Genomic DNA, 22,676 nt, shown 5'->3' with positions numbered 1-22,676 from the left:
GTACTGATAGGTGGTTGGCAAGCTTGTAAAGCTAGTGTATGTCTTAAGAGAAAGGGTGTCCTTTGATACAGTTGGGTTGGGACTGGAGGTCAGAGCTGCCATGCACCCCTGATTATGATTTTTTCAGTGTGGTGGACACATGGCACATGCAGCTTTTCTGCCCTGTAGGATGACTGTGTTGCAGCTGGGTGGGAAGAATCTTCTAACTGTGGGTACCAGCAGCCCTGTGTCTCTTGAGCCATGGGAGGTTAGCTAATTGAGGTAACTAAATGCTGGGAGGGGGGTTGGGACTATCCGAGCAGCAAGGGTTTTTTCCAGGGGCAGGAGGTTGTCCTCATGGTTTCATGGTTTGTTTTTCATACCATGGTAGTAAGCGTACGTTTCTGTGCCAGGTTGGACTCATTATCCTGGTTTGTCATTTTTTTTTTAAGTCATCCTAGTTTTGAAACAAAGAGTGAGGGGAGTTTTTTTTTTTTTTTTTTTTTTTACAAAATGTGTGTGTGTGTGTGTGCAGTGTTCAATTTATATATTTCGGAAAGCTTCCTATTTTTAATGGTAGGAGAAATAGCAACTTAAGGATTTTTAAGCTTGTTTATACTTGAAGCATTTTATAAACCAGCAAAAAAGTTGAGTAACATTTCTAATACTTAAAGACTGTATGTTTTAATTTGTAAAAACTGGAAAGGAAAATTATTTCTACTGAATTATACCATGAAGATAATACTTGAATAAAGTCACGTTAGAAACACAGACATTAAAGAAAAATAGGGATAGAGGAAGATTTAAAGAGGAAGTGTTAAATGTTAACCATATAATTCCTTAGACTGCATTTAAGAAGAAAGTTAGTGTGGTACTCACATACTCATAATGGAGTGTATTTGGTAGACTTAAATTGGCAAGGGAAGAAAAAACTTTATCTCAAGGGTTCAGTTTTTGAGGGTCTGCAAATGAAATTGACAAAAGGCAGATTAGCAGGAGAGAAGACAGATTTAATCACAGAAGAAATGTTGACTCAAAGGGCCGCTTAGAATTTGGGGCTTATACAATTTTAATAGGAGAAGAGGGAGGGAAGAGCACTTATGGGAAAACAGATGACTTTTTGGAATGATAAACGGGCCTTTAGGACACTAGATGGGAGATATGACAGTTTTGTGATAATGTCTGTATATGTGGTGTGGAGGCTTCTCATCTCTGCCAATGACAGGCGGTCTTCCCTGGCTACTCTCTGGGAAGGGATTTATGGTAATTGAGTCCTTTTGGGAGGCTCTGCATTTAGGCTGATAAGAGATTTCAGGAACTCAGATGCCTTCAGCTCAAAATAATTTTTATGCCACAATGGGATATGCTGGACCCCTTCAAAATACATTGCCACTCAAATCATATCATCCCCAAAAGAGCAATTACAGGCAGTTAAAGGCAAAAGATGGCCCAGGTGTCATTATTCAGGATTTCTGCTTATTTCATTTCCTTGGAAATTCATTAGAAAGAAACGCCTTAAGGTATATGCTTTTATAAAACTGATTTTAAACAGATGAATTTAGGCAAAAGTTAGCACAATATCAAATTGCTTATGTAAGTTAGAAAGCTGTTTGCCATATTTGAAAAGTTTATTTTCCCCTATGGGTAAGCATGAGTTTGATTATACTTCAGATCATATCCTTTTAAGTTATAAAAACATCTCAGGAGAGTCCCTCTGCACTAGTACTGAAACTGAATCACACCCCTGTTTTGGTTTTTCAAATGAGCATGTCTGTGCTTGAGTATTTCATATAATAGCTAGTAGAAATGTATTAAAACATACCTTCTTATTAAAGTAACATGTATCTTCTGCATAACACAGCTTAGTGTCTGGACAAAAATGGAAAGTGGGAAATGTCCAGAGTCATGTAGCTATTTTTAATTGGCAGCAGGTGCAGTCTGTAATCTGAGAGGTCTTGAAGCCTGGGGTGGTTGGTGATGGGTGTTACTGAACAGATAGAGCACAGAGCAGTGTTGCCCGAAGCCAGGGAGAGAATCTGGCATTGAGAAATAGGAAGTACCCTTCGGTGCTGGAGTCAGAAACATGCATGTTTAGCACACAGGGTAGCTCGAAGAGTTCTTCCAAATAGTTTCCATTTCCTCTTTCTGATCTTAGGTGGCAGTGCTTTCATGTTGCGTTGCAGTTACTAGCCCTGTAATAATACAATTTCCTGTATCAGGCAGTTAGTTTAGAAGTGAAGATGACGTGCGCAGTACAAAAGCAAATCGGTGTTGTGGCGTAGCGGGTGAAGCCACCGTCTGCAGCACCAGCATCCCATGTGAGTGCCAGTTCATGTCGCAGCTGCTCCTCTTCAGATCCAGCTCTGCTATGGCCTGGGAAAGCAGTGCAAGATGGCCCAATTACTTGGGCCCCTGCACCCAGGTGGGAGACCTGGAGAAGCTCCTGGTTTTGGATCGGCCCAGCCATGGCTGTTGCGACCATTTGAGGAGTGAACCAGCGGATGAAAGACTTCTCTCTCTGCCTCTGCCTCTCTGTAACTCTGCCTTTTAAATAAATAAATAAATTTCTTTAAAAAAAAAAAATCAGGTCAGTTTCCTGGGTGGTCTGTGTATTGGGGCTGCAGAACCCATAGAACCCACATAAAAAAGAAACAATCATTCCTAGTAGCAGGATCCGTGAAGATGCTATAGCTCCCCTTCCAGAGTGCGCTGGAGCAGTCAGGGGTGACACCCCACGATCTGCAGTCTACATTTGAAGATGAAGATGCTAAATTTCAGAGATGGCTGCCTTCCCTTTTTGCAGAAAATGTGTGCTTTGTCGTTGTGTCACCATTGGATCCTTGTTGATGTTGTTTCTGTTTTGACACCCCTGGTGCTACCCTGCCACCGACATGTGCATAATGAAAAACTGTGCAGGTGTTTCAAGTAAAGGATGTGGATTCAGTATAAAAATATTAGGGAAGCAATATGGACATTTACTTTTAAAAAGTCTCATGCTTATCATGGTGGAATTTGAACTGAAATTATTTGTAAACAAGAAACCATTCCACAAGGCAAGCACTTTACTCAAGCATTGTACACACATGTTCTGATTGCTTCTCCTTAAAACAGAAGGACTTCCTGGTCTTGGTGTTTCGGAGACTGTGAACAGTTGAACTAGCACTTCCTGTTGCTAGTGACCAGAGAGTTCTTAACTAGGATGTGGTGTTGTGTTTAGGGTACAGTCCTAGAAGTGAGATCACTGATGCTTGAGCCATCATCTGCTTCCTCCTAGTATCCCTATTAACAGGCAACTGGGGTGGATTAGGAGGAGAGCAGGGACTGGGTCGAGGCGTTCCAGCTTGGGATGCTGGTGTCCCAAGCAGCATCTTAACCTCTGCTTTAAGTGCCTGCCCCTAGTGCTGATTTCTTTATGCTCCTTAATGTGAATTTTCTTCATATCTTAGAAGTTGCATTTGTTGGACTGTCAGTCACTGCATTTCTTTTTTATGTGTATACCAGTCATTTCTATTTTTTGTTGTTGTTAGTGATTTCTCTCCACTTTATTATTAGGGTATTTGTGTTCTTGTGGTTTTATAGTAAGTCATTGTATAGTCAGGATACTTTTAGTATACTTTTAGGATGTTAGTTTATTATTTGTCTTTCAGCCTTGTTTAAAGTGCTCCCTCCTTGCTGGTTAGAAATGTTACAGGTTTGTATGACCTTGTAATATCCACATAGAGATAGTGCCTCAATAAAGGTAGGGGAGAATGAGGAAAGTTGTAAAATTACCTGTGGGCAGAGCAGTTTGGTCATGGCATCAGGCTTGTGACTTAGTTCATTGGAGACCAGTGCACACAAACAAGTGAGCCTCTGTTTCCTTTTCCTTTTCCAGTTGGGAGGTCCTGTTCCACAGAATCCACGCAGTTCCTGCCACCCTTCTGTCCTTCTTCACTGACCGCCTGCTTTCCCTGCAGCTTCTGTCTAGCTGACAGCTGAGCTCCAGCGCTGAGCACCTTCTCTTGTACATTTCTAAGTTCTTTTCCATTTTTTTAAAAACAAAATTTATTTATTTGAGAGACAGTGACAGAGAGGGAGAGACAGATCTTCCATCTCCTGGTTCATTTCCCAGATGACCACTACAGCTAGGAATGGGCTAGGCTGAAGCCAGGCGTCTGGAACTCCATCTGGGTCCCTTGCATGGGTATCAGGTTCCAAGTACTTGGCACCAACCTCAGTTGCTTTCCCAGTGGCATTAGCGGGAGCAGGATCAGAAGTGGAGCAACTAGGACTTGAACTGGTGCTCATCTGGGATGCTGGTGTTGCTAGGCTGAGGCTTAACCCACTGCACCACAGTTCCAGCCCCTCTACATTTCTAGCTCCTCCTGAAGTTTTTGTTCCAGCTGTGTAGGACTTTGAAACTTGTAGGTAAAGGCCAATTATATACTTGTTATCACCTCTTCTCAAGAGTCAAGCTGCACACTGAGGCCTCTTAAGGCTAAATTGTCCATCTTGCTTGAAATAGAAGAAGGTTCTCACTTTTTTCTCATTCTGGCACTTGAATTGAAATTACATGTGCCTATTAATCAAAGGAGACCATAGCACTCAATTGAAGCAAGAGGTTATTTACAGATCATACATCATGCTAATCCAGGCAGCCCTTGTGTCTTCTTTAATGTCTGAAATTTTGAAAAACTCATTGCTTGTTCTAAAGAATGTGGGATCTGGGAGACACTAGTATAGCTGGAGAATTGATTCTGTTACTTTGCAAAGCTTTTCAATGTTTATAAGCCCAAATTTTATATGTAGCAAGTAAGGAAAATACAGTTTTGTCGTGATGAACTCTGTACAAATGGTAGAGCTTATGCCATGGTTGGGGGTCTTCATGTATTCTAGGTAAGGCTTTGGCTCCCAGTTTGTGATGCAGTGGGGTTGGCTGCTTCCAAACTTGTGCTGAAAGCACTCTGCTCTGTTGGAAAAACCCATGGCAGATGTTGGCTTTTCCCCACAGAACTAGCAGTGAATGCTGATCTTCCAAAATCTGAATTCTGCTTCTTTGGGTCTTGTCTTTGTGTGCAGGGTTTTCTGTGGATCTGGGGCTCTTGCTATGCAGTATTCCCAGGAATTCCCAGGTGTGTTCTTCTGCCTGTTAGTCTCAGGGCAAGTCCAGTTGAGTGAGCCCTTTTGAAGTTCCTTTCTGACCATACAATGGGGAAGAACCGTGGCAGGTGAAGCTGTGGGGAAGGTTCTTTCACCACTGTGAATATAGCTTACTCTGGGATTGCTGTGTTGTGATCTGTGACTCATCCTGTTCCCAGGCTTTCCTAGTTTCTTTTTAGTAGCAGAATTCACTTTGATTTTAACCATTTGATTAACAGAGCCTGCTCTTGGCTTGTTGTACTGCATAATTTACTGTATGTCCCTGGATTTGTAATTATGCCTCACATTGTATCTTGATTCATTTCAGTCTTTTCTTTTTTCTCCTATTTACATGCCTGAAAGGTTATATGAAGCAGTTTAATTGTTGTAAAGTATTGTTTTTTTTTTTTTTAAGATTTATTTATTTATTTGAAAGGTGGAGTTAGATCTTCCTTCTGCTGGTTTACTCCACAAATGGCTTCAATTAACCTGGAACTCCTTTTGGGTCTCCCTCATGGGTGGCAGGGGCCCAAGTGCTTGGGACATCTTCTGCCCGGGTGCTTTAGCAGGGAGCTGGATCAGAGGTGGAACAACTGGGACTCGAACTGGTACCCATATGGGATGCCAGCATCACAGGCGGAGGCTTAACTTGCTACATCCAAAACACTGGCCCCTATAAAGCCTTTTGAAGCATTCCCAAATACAGTTCTTTTAGATTTTGCTTTTAAATTAGATTACAGCCATGTGACTTTACCAAACTATAGTGTGGATTATATCAAAATAGTTTTTATCATGACACATTTGACATTTATGTATGTCAATATATGCATTTATATCAATAAGCATATATGGACTAGTATTTCTTAGAATTATGTGTATAAACAATTTGTAAGGTTTATCCTTGAAGGATAGTCAAATTTGAAATTTTTGACTTTGGAAATAAACCAGTCTTCCTCCTCATTTTTTTTCAGTGTTCCCCGAGATATGTCTTGGAAGAATTTTTAAAGAATTTGAAATGTGCTTTCTCTTGATGAAATTTGAAATATTGTTTATGATGCATTTAGAATATATATACACATGTATGAGTATATATTTTGATATAATTATATCTACTGTAAATATTCTTTTGTGGGGAAAAGAAATTTCTGGATTTTTCTCTTTTATTTGTTAATTCTTTTATAAAGTGTTTTTTTTTTCCTGCTAATTTTGAAATGAATTGTCTTGAGCCTTTGAGAATGGCCATGGTGTAAAATTATATCTGTATTCCAAAAAAGTTGGTAATTGGAAAGGGAATTAATGTCTAATTATAATAACATCACTAGCATAATTTATCAGTGGAGTGTGTAACTTGGAGTTTCCTTAGAAAATTTAATAAAATATTCTCTGGGAAATAAATTGTTTTGTAGTAAGCTGCTCTGCGTATCTCTGTGTGGAGTGAACAACTAGGCCAACACATAGTCATGACTAATTCTTGGGTCTGGTTTTCATTTTTACTGAGGTATGTGTAATAACTAGATATGCCCTCTGCTTTGACAGGCCTTTCCTTGTTGCAACAGATTCTGTAACTTGCTTGTTGGCTGATGCAGCATTTTAGAACTAGGCTGTGCAGTGAGGCCCCAGGCAAAAGCTTTGCTTTTCTCCCCAAATCCAAGCAGAATGACTGCCAGGGTGATTACTCCATAGCATTTTCCGGGTTATTTTGAGGGGCGAGCAGAAAGAATATACGAAGGGCAGAACAGGCTTCTGGAAATCAATGGAGTAGAAGGATTTAGTTTATTTTAGAATATGGATAGGGTAAGGAAATGGATTTAGCTACATCATGCTGAGATTTTATTTATTAAACACACTATTTAAATACACTACTTATTCAAAATTATCTTGGGGCAGGGGTGTTTGGAGCCTGGTAGTTAAGACGCTGAATAAAAAGCCTATGTTCCACATTACAGTTTCCTGGGTTTGATTCCTGACTCCAGCTCATGACTCCAGCTCCCTGCTAGTGTAGACCCTGGGAGGTGGCAGCAATGGCTCAAGTATAATTATGTTTCTGCCACCCATGTGGCCACAATCACTGCTCTGTGCTCTGTTGCTCTGTGTGCAGTTTGCCTGGGAATGAAAGCCGCTGAATAGCTCAGGGGCCTTGGCCATATCATGAGGGGAGCTTCCATGTGCTCAGGAAGTGTTTATAGATTCTGAACCAGGGAATTGCCCTGTTTCTATTCTGTGGAACTTTGGTATTTTTAAGAAACAGGGGCCAGCGCCGCGGCTCAATAGGCTAGTCCTCCACCTAGAGGCTCCGGCACACCGGGGTCTAGTCCCGGTCGGTGCGCTGGATTCTTTCCCGGTTGCCCCTCTTCCAGGCCAGCTCTCTGCTGTGGCCCGGGAGTGCAATGGAGGATGGCCCAAGTGCTTGGGCCCTGCACCCCATGGGAGACCAGGAGAAGCACCTGGCTCCTGCCTTCGGATCAGCACGGTGCGCCGGCCGCTGCGCGCCGGCCATGGCAGCCATTGGAGGGTGAACCAACGGCAAAAGGAAGACCTTTCTCTCTGTCTCTCTCACTATCCACTCTGCCTGTAAAAAAAAAAAAAAGAAAGAAAGAAAGAAAGAAAGAAACACACATTTAGGAAACACTGTGAAATCTTTGTCTTCATCCTGATATTAAATTTAAACCAGGCATGTTTTGGATCCATGTCCTTTTGGGTCTTGAGATGGCTTCTGTTACGAAAACATGAATTTTTTACTTTATGGGCATTATTAATGTAGCTTAAACTTACATAGGAACCAAAGTAGAAATAAAAAGGATGTAAAGTAGAAACCTGTAGTTTTCTATTTGGTTTGTATTTGAGTCTGCCTGGGTAGGCTTGTGAATTTTTTGTTTTTTTCTAGGGAAAGACAGAGAGAAAGGTCTTTTATCCACTGGTATAGTCCCCAAGTGGCTGCAATAGCCGAACTTGGCCAATCTGAAGCCAGGAGCCAGGAGTTTCTTCCTGGTCTCCCATGTGGGTGCAGGTGCCCAAGTACTTGGGCCCTCTTCTACTGCTTTCCCAGGCCACAGCAGGGAGCTGAATTGGAAGAGGAGCAGCTGGGATACTAACCGGCACCCATATGGGATACTGGCGCCACAGGAGGAGGCTTAGTCCACTACGCCATAGTGCCGGGCCTGGCTTGTAGGTTTTAATTGAAAATGAAATAAGAGTGGGTCAAGGAGAGTAGGTTGAATTTAATAAGCAAATATTAAAGCCCAAATTGTTGAAGGCTGGCTGGTTTTGTATGTGTGTGATTTTTTTTTTTTTTTTTTTTTTTGGTATGTGATGCTTCCTTATTATTTAAATAGACTGGTTTGCTGGAATAAAAGCCTTGTTTTTAAAACCCTATTCTAAGCATAAAAACATGTTTAACTAAATGTAATCACATGTACTCAATTTGCTACCCACTTTGGAGCTGTCTTTCACTAACTTAAGGGAGATTAAACTAGCCCAAAGGTTAAGACAGATATGCTTAAGTGATCTTGCTCTAGCTCCTATACTAATTAAAACAAGTTGAGAAAATAGTTTTGTAAGTACTAGCTTTCCTTTATGTGTAGAACTGTCTTATGTTTATCTTTAGTAGAGGAAGAAAAACCCTCAAAAATAATAAATATTTGAGAAACCTTATTAAAACCTTTTTAGTTTCCACTTTAAGAATACTTGTGGTTGGGGCTGGCACTGTGGTAGAAGACCTCTCTCTCTCCCTATAACTCTTTCAAATAAATAAAATAAATCTTTAAAAAAAATACTTGTAGTTTAGTGAAGAAATGATACCTAGTGAATTTGGGGTGTGAGTAGGGCCCCAGAGGCTGTGATTAGCTTCTGTGTCCACCCCTTTCCTATTTCCTTGTGGCAGCCAAAGGGAGGGATCAAGGCTGAAGCAGAGGCTTTGCATGTGACTTGGAGGGCAATCAGCAGGCAAGCCAGGCTGGCATCTAAGTCTGGAGTCCTTGAACATGATTTGAGGAACTGGGGCTTGAGTCTGAGTTTCTGAAAGTGTATTTGATAGGATTGAAGTCTAGTTTTCAGAAAGATGGTACTTAAACTTTTCTGCTTTTGTAGCCCCTGAATGGATTAGGAAAAATATTGTTCTTGCATATTTTGTCACACCAAGTTTTTTTATTTTAAGATTTGTTATTTATTTGAAAGTCAGAGTTACAGACAGTGGGAGAGACAGAGAGATATCTTCCATCTGTTGGTTCACTACCCAGATGACCACAACAGCCAGCTTTGGGCCAGGAGCCAAGAGCTTCTTCCATGTCTCCCACATGGGTGACAGGAACCTAAGCACTTGGGCCATCATCTGCTACTTTTCCCAGGTCATTAGCAGGGAGTGAAGCAGCTGGGACATGAACCAGACTCTGTATGGGACACTGGTATCGCAGCAGTTATTAGCTTACGCACTATGCCACAATGCCAGCCCCGTCACACCCGATTTTTTAAAATATTTATTTATTTTAAAGGCAGAGTTACAGAGAGAGAGAAAGGGAGCGACAGAGAGAGAGAGATCTTCGATCTGCTGGTTCACTCCCCAAATGGCCACAATGGTCAGAGCTGGGCCAGTCTGAAGCCAGGAGCCTCTTCTGGATCTCCCATGTGGGTGCAGGGGCCCAAGCTCTTGGGCCATCCTCTGCTGCTTTCCCAGGCATATTAGCAGGGAGCTGGATCAGAAGTGGGATAGGTGAGACTCAAACCAGCACCCATGTGCGATGCCGGCATTGCAGGCAGTGACTTTACCTGCTACACTATGGTGCCTACCCTCCCCCCTCCTTTTTTTTTTAAAGTTTTTTTTTTTTTTTTGAAAGCTACAATGTTATATAGAGAGGGAGAGATCTTTCATTTGCTAGTTCATTCCTCAGATGGCCATACTAGCCAGCACTGGGCCAGACTGAAGCCAAGAGCTAGAGCTTCATCCAGGTCTCCAAGGTAGGTAAAAGGGCCCAGGTACTTGGGCTGTCCTCCGCTGCTTTCCCAGGCCATTAGCAGGGAGCTGGATCACTGGATCAAAAGTAGAACAGCCAAGACTTGAACCTGGTACCTATATGGGATGCCTCCATTGAAGGCAGCAGTTACCCTGTACGCCACAACGCTGGCCCTATAGCCAGTTTTTAAAGCTTGAAGAGATGCAGAGGATACAATTTCCAGTTTATTTGAAATATTTTAATTTATGTGTATTCAAACAGTATAGATTATCATAGTAACTTCATAACTAGTATCATCTGTTTAAAAATAATAAAAAATTTACATTTTTATTTCACTTTTTACTCAGAATTTGATCCCTAGAAAACAGGGTATTGTCCTGCTGTAAACTCTTTTATGTGTAATCCTGTTCTTCTGTAACAAAAAACATCTGTAAACTTAAATTTATTTTAAGAATGGCAGAGTATGAGCCTCCAGGAAAAATAAAAAGCAGTTTGAACCCTGGTAGAAATTATCAAAATGAACTTTTTCTGAAGTCTGGAAATAAAGCAAAGGCTTGCAGTAATTCTAGGATTGTTTATTCAGGATAAATGACTGAATCGTGGTACAAATGGTGAGCCATGTCCTGTTCCCAGTGTCTCTCCTTACCTCCATGGTGACATAAAAACCAGCAGCCTGGTAGTCACAGGGTAGAGAAAGAATCAGTTTGGAGTTCCCCAAAAGCTGTAGCCCCAGAGAACTGTCACTGTTTGACCTACCTAGAAGCTCCCTGGGAAAGCCTCATTCCCAGGGCCTGTCTTTATTTGACCTGGCTCAGAGCTCACGGGTTGGTAAAATCCCTGTTTCTGAGGTGTGTGTTGAAAATAACCAGCAGCAATTGTTAAACTTCGCAGCTGCCTGAGACAGTGATGCCAGGTGAGCAAACAAGAGGTGATCCAGGAAGCTTACACACACAGTCTTGAGAGAGAGATGTCTGCAAGGAACATTGGAAGCTCCAATAGATGTTTGTATATTGTGCCCAGGAAAAACCTAAGGAGACTCTAACTCTCATCTCAGGCTGGCCCATGGCTAAAACAGCTGCCAACTGCTTGGGTCTTGAGGAAGTGGACCCCAGTACACATGGAGACCCTCTGCAGAGGTGAGAGGATTAATCCGTCAGGGCACTTCAGACAGTCTCTGTTCAGGTGTTAGCTGACCACTCAGCTAACTGAACAGAGACTTCAATGACTGACTGTGACAAAAAATACAGACTTCACAGACTTAGTCCAAGAAAGTCACTAAGCAAACAACAGAAACAACAGGATGAGGGACAAATTTTGGAGAGGGAATCTGGTATTCAGAATTGCCACCATGTTAAAGGTTTTCAACAAAAAACTATGAAATAGAAAATATGCTTTATTTTTTCCCATTGACATCCCCTTCACTAAGCTCTACTCTAGTCACATAGCAGGTGTTCAGAACATTCCTACAGTTGCCTTGCATTGATTGGCAGCTGGTCAGAATTAAATTATTTTCAGAGACCCCATATGGGTGGGAGGGATGGATCCAGTATTTGAGCCATCACCTACTACTCCCAGGGTGTGCATCAGCAGGAAGTTGGAATAGGAACTGAGACTGGAATAGAGCTGGAACTGGAACCCAGACAGCCTGATACAGGATACAGGCATCCAGAGCAGTGTCCCAACTGCAGTGACAAACATCCATTTCTGACTTCTGTGCTGTGATGACTTAGAGGACTTCGGTGTGTCAGATGTAGTAAATTGGCATTAAATTTACTTAACAACAGGTGCTGATAAAAAAATATACAAATCTGACCTTGAATCTGTAATATTTTCAGGTGACTAACTTTTACTGAATTGTAATATAAAAAATTCAGGATTGTCAGATACTGTATTGATGTTTAGGGGGAACTGATAACGTTGGTGTCACCTCACCTGTACAGATTATTAGCAGTGTTTCTTCTTTCTAAATACAGGTAGAGTATCCTTTAGCTGAAATGCTTAGGGCAGAAGTGACTCTAATCTAAATATGCAATTCATTTGTTTCCTATGTACCTTACACATGTAGACTGCAGGTAATTTTATACAATATTTTTAATGCATCTCTCTTTTGACTGCAGTTCATCATCACATGTTGTCAGATGTGAAGTATTCCATTTGTGGCATCGTGTCAGTGCTCAGAAAGTCTCAGATCTTGAAGTATTTGGGATTTCAGATTTTTAGATGAATGCTCAGCCTGTACTCACTTGTCTATGTTTTTCTCTATGTCCTCATCATACACTTTGGCTTCATTGTCTGAAACAGAGGTGGAGTAAACCTGCTAGACTGGCAAGCTTCAAAATTATGTGTCACTGCAGATGGGTAAACTCACTGCATTGGGTTTGAGGCCAAGGAGGCACCCTTCTTTGGTTGGCTTTGGAAAGTGAGTGCCAGTAGTTTAGGTATTCATGATTCTATGTGGCCTAATAGCAACTATTATTAAAAGCCATGGTATTAAATCCCTAGAAGCAAAAACCACTTATAAAGACTCCAGAAGGGGCCTCATGTCATTCTTTAGTACTATATTCCAATTTTAAAGCATTCTCCTTGCTAAAAAAATAAGCCTGATTCTGATTATCCTTGCCAATGCCCTCCTGTCAGCACAAATTTTCAAAATTTGGTCATAATCAACATTCCTTAATCATATTTTATATATGTGATTTCCATTTAGCATGTAAATTGCACTACAGCAGACTCATAGAATGGCAGATGTCCTAAACAGCACTCTGGCCTCAGAATCAGCCCGTAAGGCATTCAAATCTGGCTAAAAAGCCCATGAGAGCATTTTAGGTATGGAAAGCCAAGACATGGTGGCAAAAAATGACCTACATGAAAGATCTCTGTGAGTGAGATCCTGATTTAAAGAAGTGGCCATTCAAAAAAGGAGGTACCTTTCTCTGAAGGGAGGAGAGAACTTCCACTTTGATTATGGCCCTGTATAAATAATGTCGGAGTTTGTGGACTCAAAAGGCTTCCATAGCCTTGGCAGCTCATGACAAGAGCCTTGGTTAATCACTGACATCATAAATAAGAGTGTCAATTGTTAAATCAACAACAGGAGTCACTGTACACTTGTTCCCCATGTAGGACCTCTGTCCTTAATGAGTTGTACTATGAGAATTAATGGTAAAACTCAAACAGTACTTTATACTTTGTGTGTCTGTGGTGCAAACTGTTAAAATCTTTACTTAGTATAGAGTTGATCTTCTGTACATAAAGATAATTAAAAATGAATCTTAATGAAGAATGGGGTGGGAGAGGGAGTAGTGAGTAGGAGGTGGGATGGGAGTGGGGGTGGGAGGGTATGGAGGGAAGAACCACTATATTCCAAAATCTGTATCTATGAAATTTGTATTTATTAAATAAAAGCTTTATAAAAAAGTTGCCATTATAGTTTATGCTATATATTAAAATATATTTTTATATAGTTTATTTAAATGATTCTTAGGTGCCCAGGTGCTGATCAGATTGCCTTAATGACTCCTTTATTCCTTATAGCAGCCCTTTGAGATCAGTACTGTTATTTGCACCATTTCACAGGGAGAAAACCAGGCATGGGGTGACTCTGTGATTTGCCACACTTATGTCAAGTAATGGGGCACAGAGCTGAGAGTCACATTCAGACAGACTGGCTCCAGGTTAGGTGTCTTCATCCCCTTGGTCTGATGCTGCTTGCCTTGAGAGGGATGTGCTGTCTGCCAATCAGGGGACGTGTTCCCACATGAGGGGAATGACTGCAAGGAAAAAAAGTCAGCAATGTAGTTAAGTAGTTGTTCAGAAGCCCTAAGTTTGCATTTGGGGCCTGGGTGCAGAAGGTGGGTAGCACTGATGATGAGGAAGTGAGGGTGAGGGCCAGGCTGTGCCCTGACGAGGAAGCCTGGACTGAGTGTAGAAGGCTTCCCAGCTGCCGCCCCTCAGCTGGGCTGCTTCTCCCTCTCCTGTTCATCTTCCATCAGTGCCACCACAGTCCTCCACATGGGTGGTATCTCATTTTTCCCTTCAGCAAAGCATTTGTTAAGTACCTAATAGGACTTTCTCAGGTGTGGGTTTACAAGAATGGCTGTGGCCCAGTCCCTGCTTTCCTGGAGAGCCGGGGATGACTTCAGAAGCTTTCCTGACCCTTGCCTGCCCGGCTCTGCACCTGCTTGTGATGCTTGCAGCTGTGGAAAGAGGAGCGAAACTTGATCTCAGGTTCACAGGGAGCTGAAAATAGCAGTGCCTGGTCTGTGGGGCTCCTGGCTGGTGAGAGTGAGTTTGTTGAGGTGTTTGGGTTGCCTGTGTAAATGACGCACATCAGACCCTCCTGTAGTCTTAGGTGAAGGGGCAGGAATGCAGGGTTAGAAGGCCAGGGAGACAGACCATCAGGTGACATGGGCCTGGTCGGTTACCTTGTCCAGTCTTGGACTCCTGGAGATTTTTGTGAAGAATGACGTGAACTCTGTTTATTTAACTTGAGCACAAATAGAAGCTGGCTCCTGAATGCGGGGTAATGAACCTGTGAAAACAAGCATTGGAGGATTTATGCATATACTTTTTTAAGCCATGCTGACTGTGTGTAAGAGAGCCTGTTTCCGATGGCTTGTTAGGTTGTCATGGTTTACAGTATGGGGCGTTGGTGCAGCAAGCCCTCTCTGATTGTGGGATTCCCCTTTCCCTTCTGTCTCATTAAAGGTGTAGTTGTATCAGAACAACCTATGCCCTGTTTATACCTTGGTGGGATCACTGTTCTTTAAGAATCACACATTTTGTAAACTTAGAGCCTCAGGCAGCCTTTGGCTGTTTCTTTAATACAACTTATTTGTTAATAGCCTTATTTTGAATGCTGTTGGTATTTTTTCTTAGTTACAAAATCTTTTCCTATGCATTTTGATTAGTTATGATACATAGGAAATTGAAAGAGACATGGCATGCATTTTGATTAATTATAATAGTTAAGAAATTGAAAGAGACATGGCATTATTCATTTATTTACTTAAATTCTGAACACTTATCATATGGTGTGTCCAAAAGATGAGACGAAGCAGGAAATATATTGGAGCAGGTTGCATTTAGTTGGGGAGCCAAATACATAGGTATGAAGGTATGATAGGGTCGCTTAGAAGAATATGCATTTTTATGGAACTTCACAGTGCATAAAGTATTTCTATCCACATGTGAGGCGAGTGGGGCAAGAAGTACTAGCCCACTTTACCGGTGAGGTAACTGCTCAGTGTGAAACATTGAGTCGGTAGCAGAACTGGCCCCATTGTGGACCCTGGAAAGGGAAGTTAATTAGGGAGGGAGGTATGTTGTGAGTATACATAGAGAGCAGTGAAATGACTTCCCTGGGGGTTGTGGGAGACATGAGAGCACTGTAGGAAGTCTCCCACTATCTCAAATCTCACTCTTGTCCTCCTCATCTGCCTGCCTCTGAGCCTCACTCTTGGGCTGGAGATGTGTTACGGCGAGAGGTGTCTGTGGCACGTTACTCCACATTAAACAAGCTCTTGGCTCTGTGTTTGTTTTTGAGTCCTAGGCGCAAGGCCATATCAAAGTGACGCGTAAACAAGCAGAGAGTTGGGAGGGTAGGCGGCAGGTGAGAACAGCTGTGATCCTACATAGGGCGTGGGCAGAGCTTTGGTGCTATATGTGTGTTCTATGCATATACTTTCTTTTAAGATTTATTTTATTTATTTGAAAGAGTTACAGAGAGAGGTAGAGACACAGAGAGAGGCCTTCCATCCATTGGTTCACTCCCCAGATAGCCGCAACGGCCAGAGCTGTGCCGGTCCAAAGCTAGGAGCCAGGAGCTTCTTCTGGGACTCCCACGTGGGTGCAGGGACCCAAGGACTTGGTTCATCTTCTGCTGTTTTCCCAGGCCATAGCAGAAAGCTGAATTGGAAGAGGAGCAGCTGGGACTAGAACCGGCAACCATATGGGATGTTGGCTCTTCAGGCCAGGGCTTTAACCCGCTGCACCACAGCGCCGGCTCCTGTGCATATACTTTCATTAACACATCTAGCAGAATTTACCAATCCTCCTGGCTCCAAAGATAAGGTATATAGGAAGTCCTCTGTCGATTAAATGATATATTTTCTGCTTTTAATAAAATATATAAATAAGATTTTTCCCTCTTAGTCTGCCTTTCTTTAATGTGAAGAATGTTTTTTAAAGAAATGTCAAGTCAATCTCAGAGTTTATACTTTGAGTATTATGAATATGAAGATATAGGTAGGCCATTCTTTGATTTTATTAGACCTGGGATTGTATTTCAGAGACATTTTTTTCAGTCTTGTGAAGGATTGAAGATAAAAGCAATTGGACCTTGTTTAATTGGCTGATTAACATTTTAAAGGACACTGAAGGTCACAGCCCAGGTGACAGAAGCTCTTTTCTGCTTCTTTTCAGTGGGCTTCAATAGGATCAAGTCTTTCTCTCTGTCTAGGATTATAACTTGCTCCTCCTTCCACTGTTTTTATCAGTGTCTTGAATGCAAGTTTGTCAGCCCAGGTTTGTCCAAGGCCTGGACCTGGTGGTGCCAGAACCCAAAGGTGAATAAGAGGCATCTTCACCTGAGTTATCACGTGGTGGGGACGACAGTGAAGAAGCCAGCTGCTGGGGATGCAAGGGGAGATTGGTGTCTGCAGTCGGTCTTAAGTAGGAGGAAGGGGGGTGGGTACCCAGTAACCAGGTTCTGTTGTGAGCATGTGTGCGTGTGTGTGTTCCCATCCTTAGAACAACTATGTAGGGTACGTTCTGTTGTGATGATACGAGAAGTTCCTTGTCCAAGGGCACATAGCCTATAAATGGTACTGGTAAAGGTACACAGACAGTCTGATGGCGGAGTCAGTTCTGTGAATTGCTATCCTAGGCTGAATGGGGCTCGGACAAAGAGAGTGGCTTGTGGATTCCCAGGGGATAAATAGGGAAGCCATAGTGAGGCCCATGGAGTTGGTTTAGTGCCATGTTGCTGAGGCCCTGGAACCCCACACTTCTAGAAAGGGGACTGGTAACATGTGATAGTGGTAGCTGACGTTTGCTCAGACTGTATGATTCCCTCTACCTGTGCTGATGCAGTTGGTGGAACATCATATTAGTCATTCAGCAGGAAGAGACGAGATTGTTTCTTGAGTAGTGGAATCCCATCGTTCGTTCCTTGTCTTGTGCTTCAGGCTCTCCTGAGATTCTGGCCTTCATGCTCCCAGTTCAGGGACATGGTTAGACTCAGCCTTTGCTGTTTTCTGTCCCTGCCCCCTTCTCCTTCCTTCCCTCTGCAGTTCTATTTCTGCAAAGTTTCCTGGCTAGTTGTCTGTATGCACCAAGCTTATCTGTCCTTCTTGTCATTCAGTCTTCTCTCCATCATTGCTCATTCTGGTGAGGACCTTGCAAGCTGAAGCTTCCTACCCACTGGTTTTCAACCAGGGATGGTTTCTCAACACGGAGTTTTTGGCAACACTGAACACATTTTGGTTATCAGTTGAGGGAGGTGGTGCTGTGGGCAGCTACAGGGTTGAGGGCAGCAGTGCTGCCACACATTGTAGAGCACTCTGGATGGCTCCTACCACTGGGAATTACCCAACCTCAAATGTCAGGAGTGCAGAGGTTGAGAAAAGCACTGATCTTGCCTGGCACGTGCCACATTTCAGTCCTCTGAGCTTTTCTCTCCTTGGCTGCCTTGACATGATTCTCTCCTGACTTTTTCTTACACTAAATTCGCAGTTCCTTCCTTACCAATCTGTGGAAGATTCCTCCAGCCTTGATTCCAGTCACTGCTTCTTAGGATTCCTCCCCTGGCCTCTCATCTCTGCCTGCTCCCCCAGTTCCCAGTGATTTAACCTCCCACTCTGGGCAAGTGACTGCATATCTATAATCTCAGCCCCAGCTCCCTCGAGCTCCATACACAAGCCCTTCCAATTCACAAGCCCAAAACCGTGCAGCCCAGACTCTTCTTCTGGCCACAGCTGCCCTCCCATTGGCTGTGAGCACTGCACATCAAGCGGTCTGACATTGCTCTTGGAGCAGGTGTCATTCTCAACTCATCACTACAGCCCTCTCTCTCTGGCCTCCCAGCCCCCAGTCTCCTCACACTGCCCTGGTGGACTGTGTGTGTGTGTGTGTGTGTGTGTTTCTAAAACAATTTGAGGCTAACAGTCTTTCTTCTGCTTCTAATGCAAAAACAGGCTAAACTGCCGAGCATGGCTTGTGGAACCTTCTCGATTAAGCCCAGTGGTTCCTCACTGGGAGGAGTACTGCTCGCCAAAGCAACCTTTTGCACATGTTCCTCGTTTTTATATTATCATGATGGAGAGTGAGGGTCACAAACAGTGCTCACAGCCCGGTGATGCTGACTTCCTGCAATGCCATAAGGAACTGTCCAGATGCCAATAGTGCCCTCATTAAAAGATGGCATATTGGATTTTTGGCTTTGGCCTGGAGAAGTGAAGGAACAAATTGTGAGTTCCAGGGAGTACTTATTTTGGGGAGTAGGAAGCCAGAGAGGAATTGAATGGTAATAAAACAGCATGGAAACATAGGGAAGAGTTTAAAGGGAGTGGTGAATTGTCCATGCATTAAAAAATCATAGATATGCAGACACTGAGTGGGGAAGGCTGCCTGTTGTGTTACTCTGTGTGGTGCCATCTCTTCCCAGGCATAAATTACACTCAGCCCCTTCTGTGCACCACCAACAGCCTCCGGTTCTGTCTCCTTCACTGGCGGACCCAGAGCCTGCCGTGTTCGTTCCTGCACTGCCAGGCTCTCGGGTTCTCAGGGTGACCCACACTGGTTAGTTTTGCCATCTCTGCTTAGGCCCCCAGGCACCTCACTACCCAGCTTTCTTTACAAATAAAAATGTCTCAAGTTATATCATAGATTCAGCTAATGACATGAACAACAGCAACAAGAGGTGTAAAACACTCACATGACAGGTACTCTGCTAAACTGCTTACCAGCATGACTTCTTTAACCTCACAGAAACCTCCAGATAGTAACTGCCTTGACTGCACTCATTTGTAGCTGAGAAAATCGAGGACTAAACAGATGAAGTGACCAGTAGTATTCCATGGAACTCGGAATTAGGCGTTTTTAATTTTTTTCTCTCTCTTTCATTAAAAAATAGTTTTTAGTTTAGGTTCATAGCAAAATTGAGAGTTCCTGTATGCCCCCTGCCTCCACATGTGCATAGTCCACTATTATCAATATTCTCCACTGTGAGATACATTTGTTGCAATCAGTGACCTGACACTGACATATCCTATGGCCCAGTTCTGAGTTTACCTAAGGGCTAGCTCTTGGTGTTGCACATTCTATGGATTTTGACTAAGGAATAATCAGTGACATGCATCCACGCCACAGAGTCACATAGAATAGTTTCACTGCCCTAGAAATCTTGTGTGCTCCACCTGTTCATCCCACTGTACCCCAGGCAACTGCTGATCTTCTTAAGTCTCTATCGCATGTCTTTTTGACATTTAAAACAATTAAGTTCTAGCTTAGATGCTCAGATTTCGTTGAGCAATTGCAGGAATCAACAGAGTTCTGACCTTTCTCTAAGTCACGTTTACTTCCCAAGAAATGGATTCTGCTTTGTGCCACTGAATTTTCCTTCCTTTCTGAGAACTTTCCTGGCTTTTGGGATTCTGTAGGGGGGACATGTGCGTAAGACAGGGTGGAAATATTTGCTCCTTGTTCCTGCTTTCTGTCCTGATAGCCTTGGGAGAATTCTGGGCTTTTTGCCTTCACAGCCTGGCAGTGGGATTTTGTGTAGACCAGTGATGAGTTTGACCAGATGTCCCTGCCGTTAGGTATCTGACCATTTCAGAAGAGAATTGAGGAGGAGTCTTGTCTGTTTGCTGGCTTCTGTCTGGGATTCAGCCCAGCCTGCAGCCCATGACTGAGGGCCTCAAGGACCCTCTGGGAGATCCACCAGAACCTGTTGAAGTAACTTCTTCACGTGGTTCCTTGCTTCACTGGAGTGATTTGTGTTTAAGGGAACCTGGGAATGGCCTGTTGCTATCCCTTTGTGTTAGGAAACCTCATACCACACTGTCTCAAGTGTTGAAAAAGCTAATTGTACTGTGAAGGATGTGTAGTTTTTGGAAGCTCATTGGTGTGTTTTTCAGCAGGCAAAAAATACCAGGAAATAAATTCCCTTGGCACAGCATTGTGTCAGAAGAAAATGGTACATGTTTTCTGATCGGCTCTGATATTTATTCCAGTGGTGGAAATGTTGCCCAGGCATGAGCGAGCCCGTGGATCCACAGCTTTGCCCTTGAATGTGTACATTAAATCTCCGTTTCTGTTCCTCCTCCAGAGGCTCCTTGTGCCACGCCCCTGATCTGCAGCTTTGGGAGGCCGGTGGACCTGGAGAAGGATGATTATCAGAAGGTGGTGTGCAACAGCGAGCACTGCCCATGCAGCACCTGGATGCACCTGCAGTGCTTCTACGAGTGGGAGAGCAGCATCCTGGTGCAGTTCAACTGCATCGGCCGGGCCCGCAGCTGGAACGAGAAGCAGTGCCGCCAGAACATGTGGACCAAGAAAGGCTATGACCTGGCCTTCCGCTTCTGCTCCTGCCGCTGTGGCCAAGGCCACTTAAAGAAGGACACAGACTGGTACCAGGTGAAGAGGATGCAAGAGGAGAAGAAGAAGAAGTCTGGCTCAGAGAAGAACACAGGGAGGCCACCAGGGGAGGCTGGGGATGAGGCTAAAAAGTGCAGGCCCCCAAACAAGCCTCAGAAAGGCCTGAACCACGACCTCCCCCGGCGGCATTCCATGGACCGGCAGAACTCCCAGGAGAAAGCCATGGGTGCCACGGCCTACGGTGCCCGCTCCCCTTGTGGCTCCCCTGGTCAGTCACCACCCACAGGCTATTCCATCCTCTCTCCCGCCCACTTCAGCGGCCCCCGCTCCTCGAGATACCTTGGGGAGTTCTTAAAGAATGCCATCCATCTCGAGCCTCACAAAAAGGCCATGGCAGGGGGACACGTGTTCAGAAACACACACTTTGACTACAGTCCGGCTGGGTTGGCGATTCACAGAGGGGGCCACTTCGACACGCCTGTGCAGTTCCTGCGGCGGCTGGACCTCTCTGAGCTCCTCGCTCACATCCCCCGGCACAAGCTGAACACTTTCCACGTGCGGATGGAAGACGATGCCCAAGTAGGCCAGGGCGAGGATCTGCGGAAGTTCATTCTCGCGGCCCTCAGTGCCAGCCACAGAAATGTCGTCAACTGTGCCCTGTGCCACCGGGCACTCCCGGTGTTCGAACAGTTCCCACTGGTGGATGGGACTCTGTTCCTAAGCCCCTCGAGACATGATGAGATAGAATACGATGTTCCTTGTCACCTTCAAGGTATAGGTGTTCATTCACCTTGCCTGCTTTCTGTTGGTTAAAATTCAAAAAGCAAACAAGGCAGAAATGCTGTTCAGTCTTCGTTTGAACTGGTGATGTTTTTTTGTTCTAGTCAGGTGGTAGGTGACGTTTGAATATTTCCGCTTCACCCGGGAGGCAGTGGTGGTAGTTTTACTCTGATGTCACTGTACCAAGCAGACTTTTCTTGTTGGGTAATTTTCTGTGTTCTTTCTGTCTGATTTGAAGAAAGAATTAGTTTTTCATAAGTGGGAGGAAGCTTAGGGAATTGTGTAATTGTCATTTGCTGTGAAATAGCTGTCTTTGAAGCCTGTTCTAATGTGCAGAGCAAGCTGTGTATTTCCCTTAATCCTGGTAAATATAACTTTGAGGGAGGGTAGGGGTCAGAAAAGGCCAAGGCAGTTTTAGATTAAGTTAATTTTGAAGTGACAGAAGATAAGGCTGTCTCGACAGCAGCAAAAGGAACCTAGAGGAGAATTGAACACCTGAGACCTGGCTGTGGCGGGGAGGGGTGATGAGGAAAGCTCACTCCTGTGGATGACACACCAGGATGTGGGTCCATCTCAACCACGAATGAACCATAGGGCTGGTGAGTGCGAGGAGAAAATCTGTCCGTTGGTGTGAAACTGCTGAATGTGCCCATAAAGGGGAGACGCATGACATGCAACATGGGTGCAGCTTTAAAAGCCTGCAGTGAAAACGATACAGCCCCACCTGCCTTCTGCCCAATGGCTCCTGCTGTCTCAGTCCCCAGAGATAGACACTTTGAGATCTTAACTGATTCTTCAAGTTTTTAATGTCCTAGTTTTAAAGATTGCTTCTTCATTCTCCAGTTTGAGCTGTTATCTGTTGACTTCCAAGGGGATGACTAGGTATGCTCTTTTCCTTTTTCTCAGGATACTATATCCCAATTCCTGATTAAATCCTCAATGTTTCTACTGTTGTTTATAAATATTTAGTGTTGAGGCAAGTGATTCCAGTTACAGAATGCAGTATATTCTAGGACACCTTTTGTTTTTGTTAAAGAGTATTGCTTTGTTTCCTTTGTGTTTTTTTAAAAAAATTTTGACTAGTTTTTCTCACTCTCCAGCAACTTTGTTTGTTTATTTTCCCCAGAAACCTTTTATTTAAGGTATACAGACTTCATGCATTTCATAAATACAACTTTAGAAACACAGTGATTCTTTCCACTCGCACTCCCACTCTTCTTCCTCCTCCCTTTCCTATTCCCATTCTTATTTTTTTCT

The 22,676-nt window shown here is 43.6% G+C and overlaps 1 protein-coding gene across 1 annotated transcript in view; it reads left to right on the top strand.

Moving 5' to 3' along the window:
- HECA (hdc homolog, cell cycle regulator) overlaps positions 1 to 22,676 on the top strand; it is a 45,180-nt gene that overhangs the window by 9,806 nt on the left and 12,698 nt on the right. Inside the window, exon 2 of the mRNA XM_070073498.1 lies at positions 20,371 to 21,411. Coding sequence (XP_069929599.1) covers positions 20,371 to 21,411 — 1,041 coding nt within the window. The remainder of the gene's footprint in view (positions 1 to 20,370; positions 21,412 to 22,676) is intronic.

The sequence above is a fragment of the Oryctolagus cuniculus genome, chromosome 5, assembly GCF_964237555.1.
Source record: "Oryctolagus cuniculus chromosome 5, mOryCun1.1, whole genome shotgun sequence".
Taxonomy (NCBI): Eukaryota; Metazoa; Chordata; class Mammalia; order Lagomorpha; family Leporidae; genus Oryctolagus; species Oryctolagus cuniculus.
The sequence above is the reverse complement of the archived record's forward strand: the minus strand, read 5'-3'. Positions and strand labels throughout refer to the sequence as shown.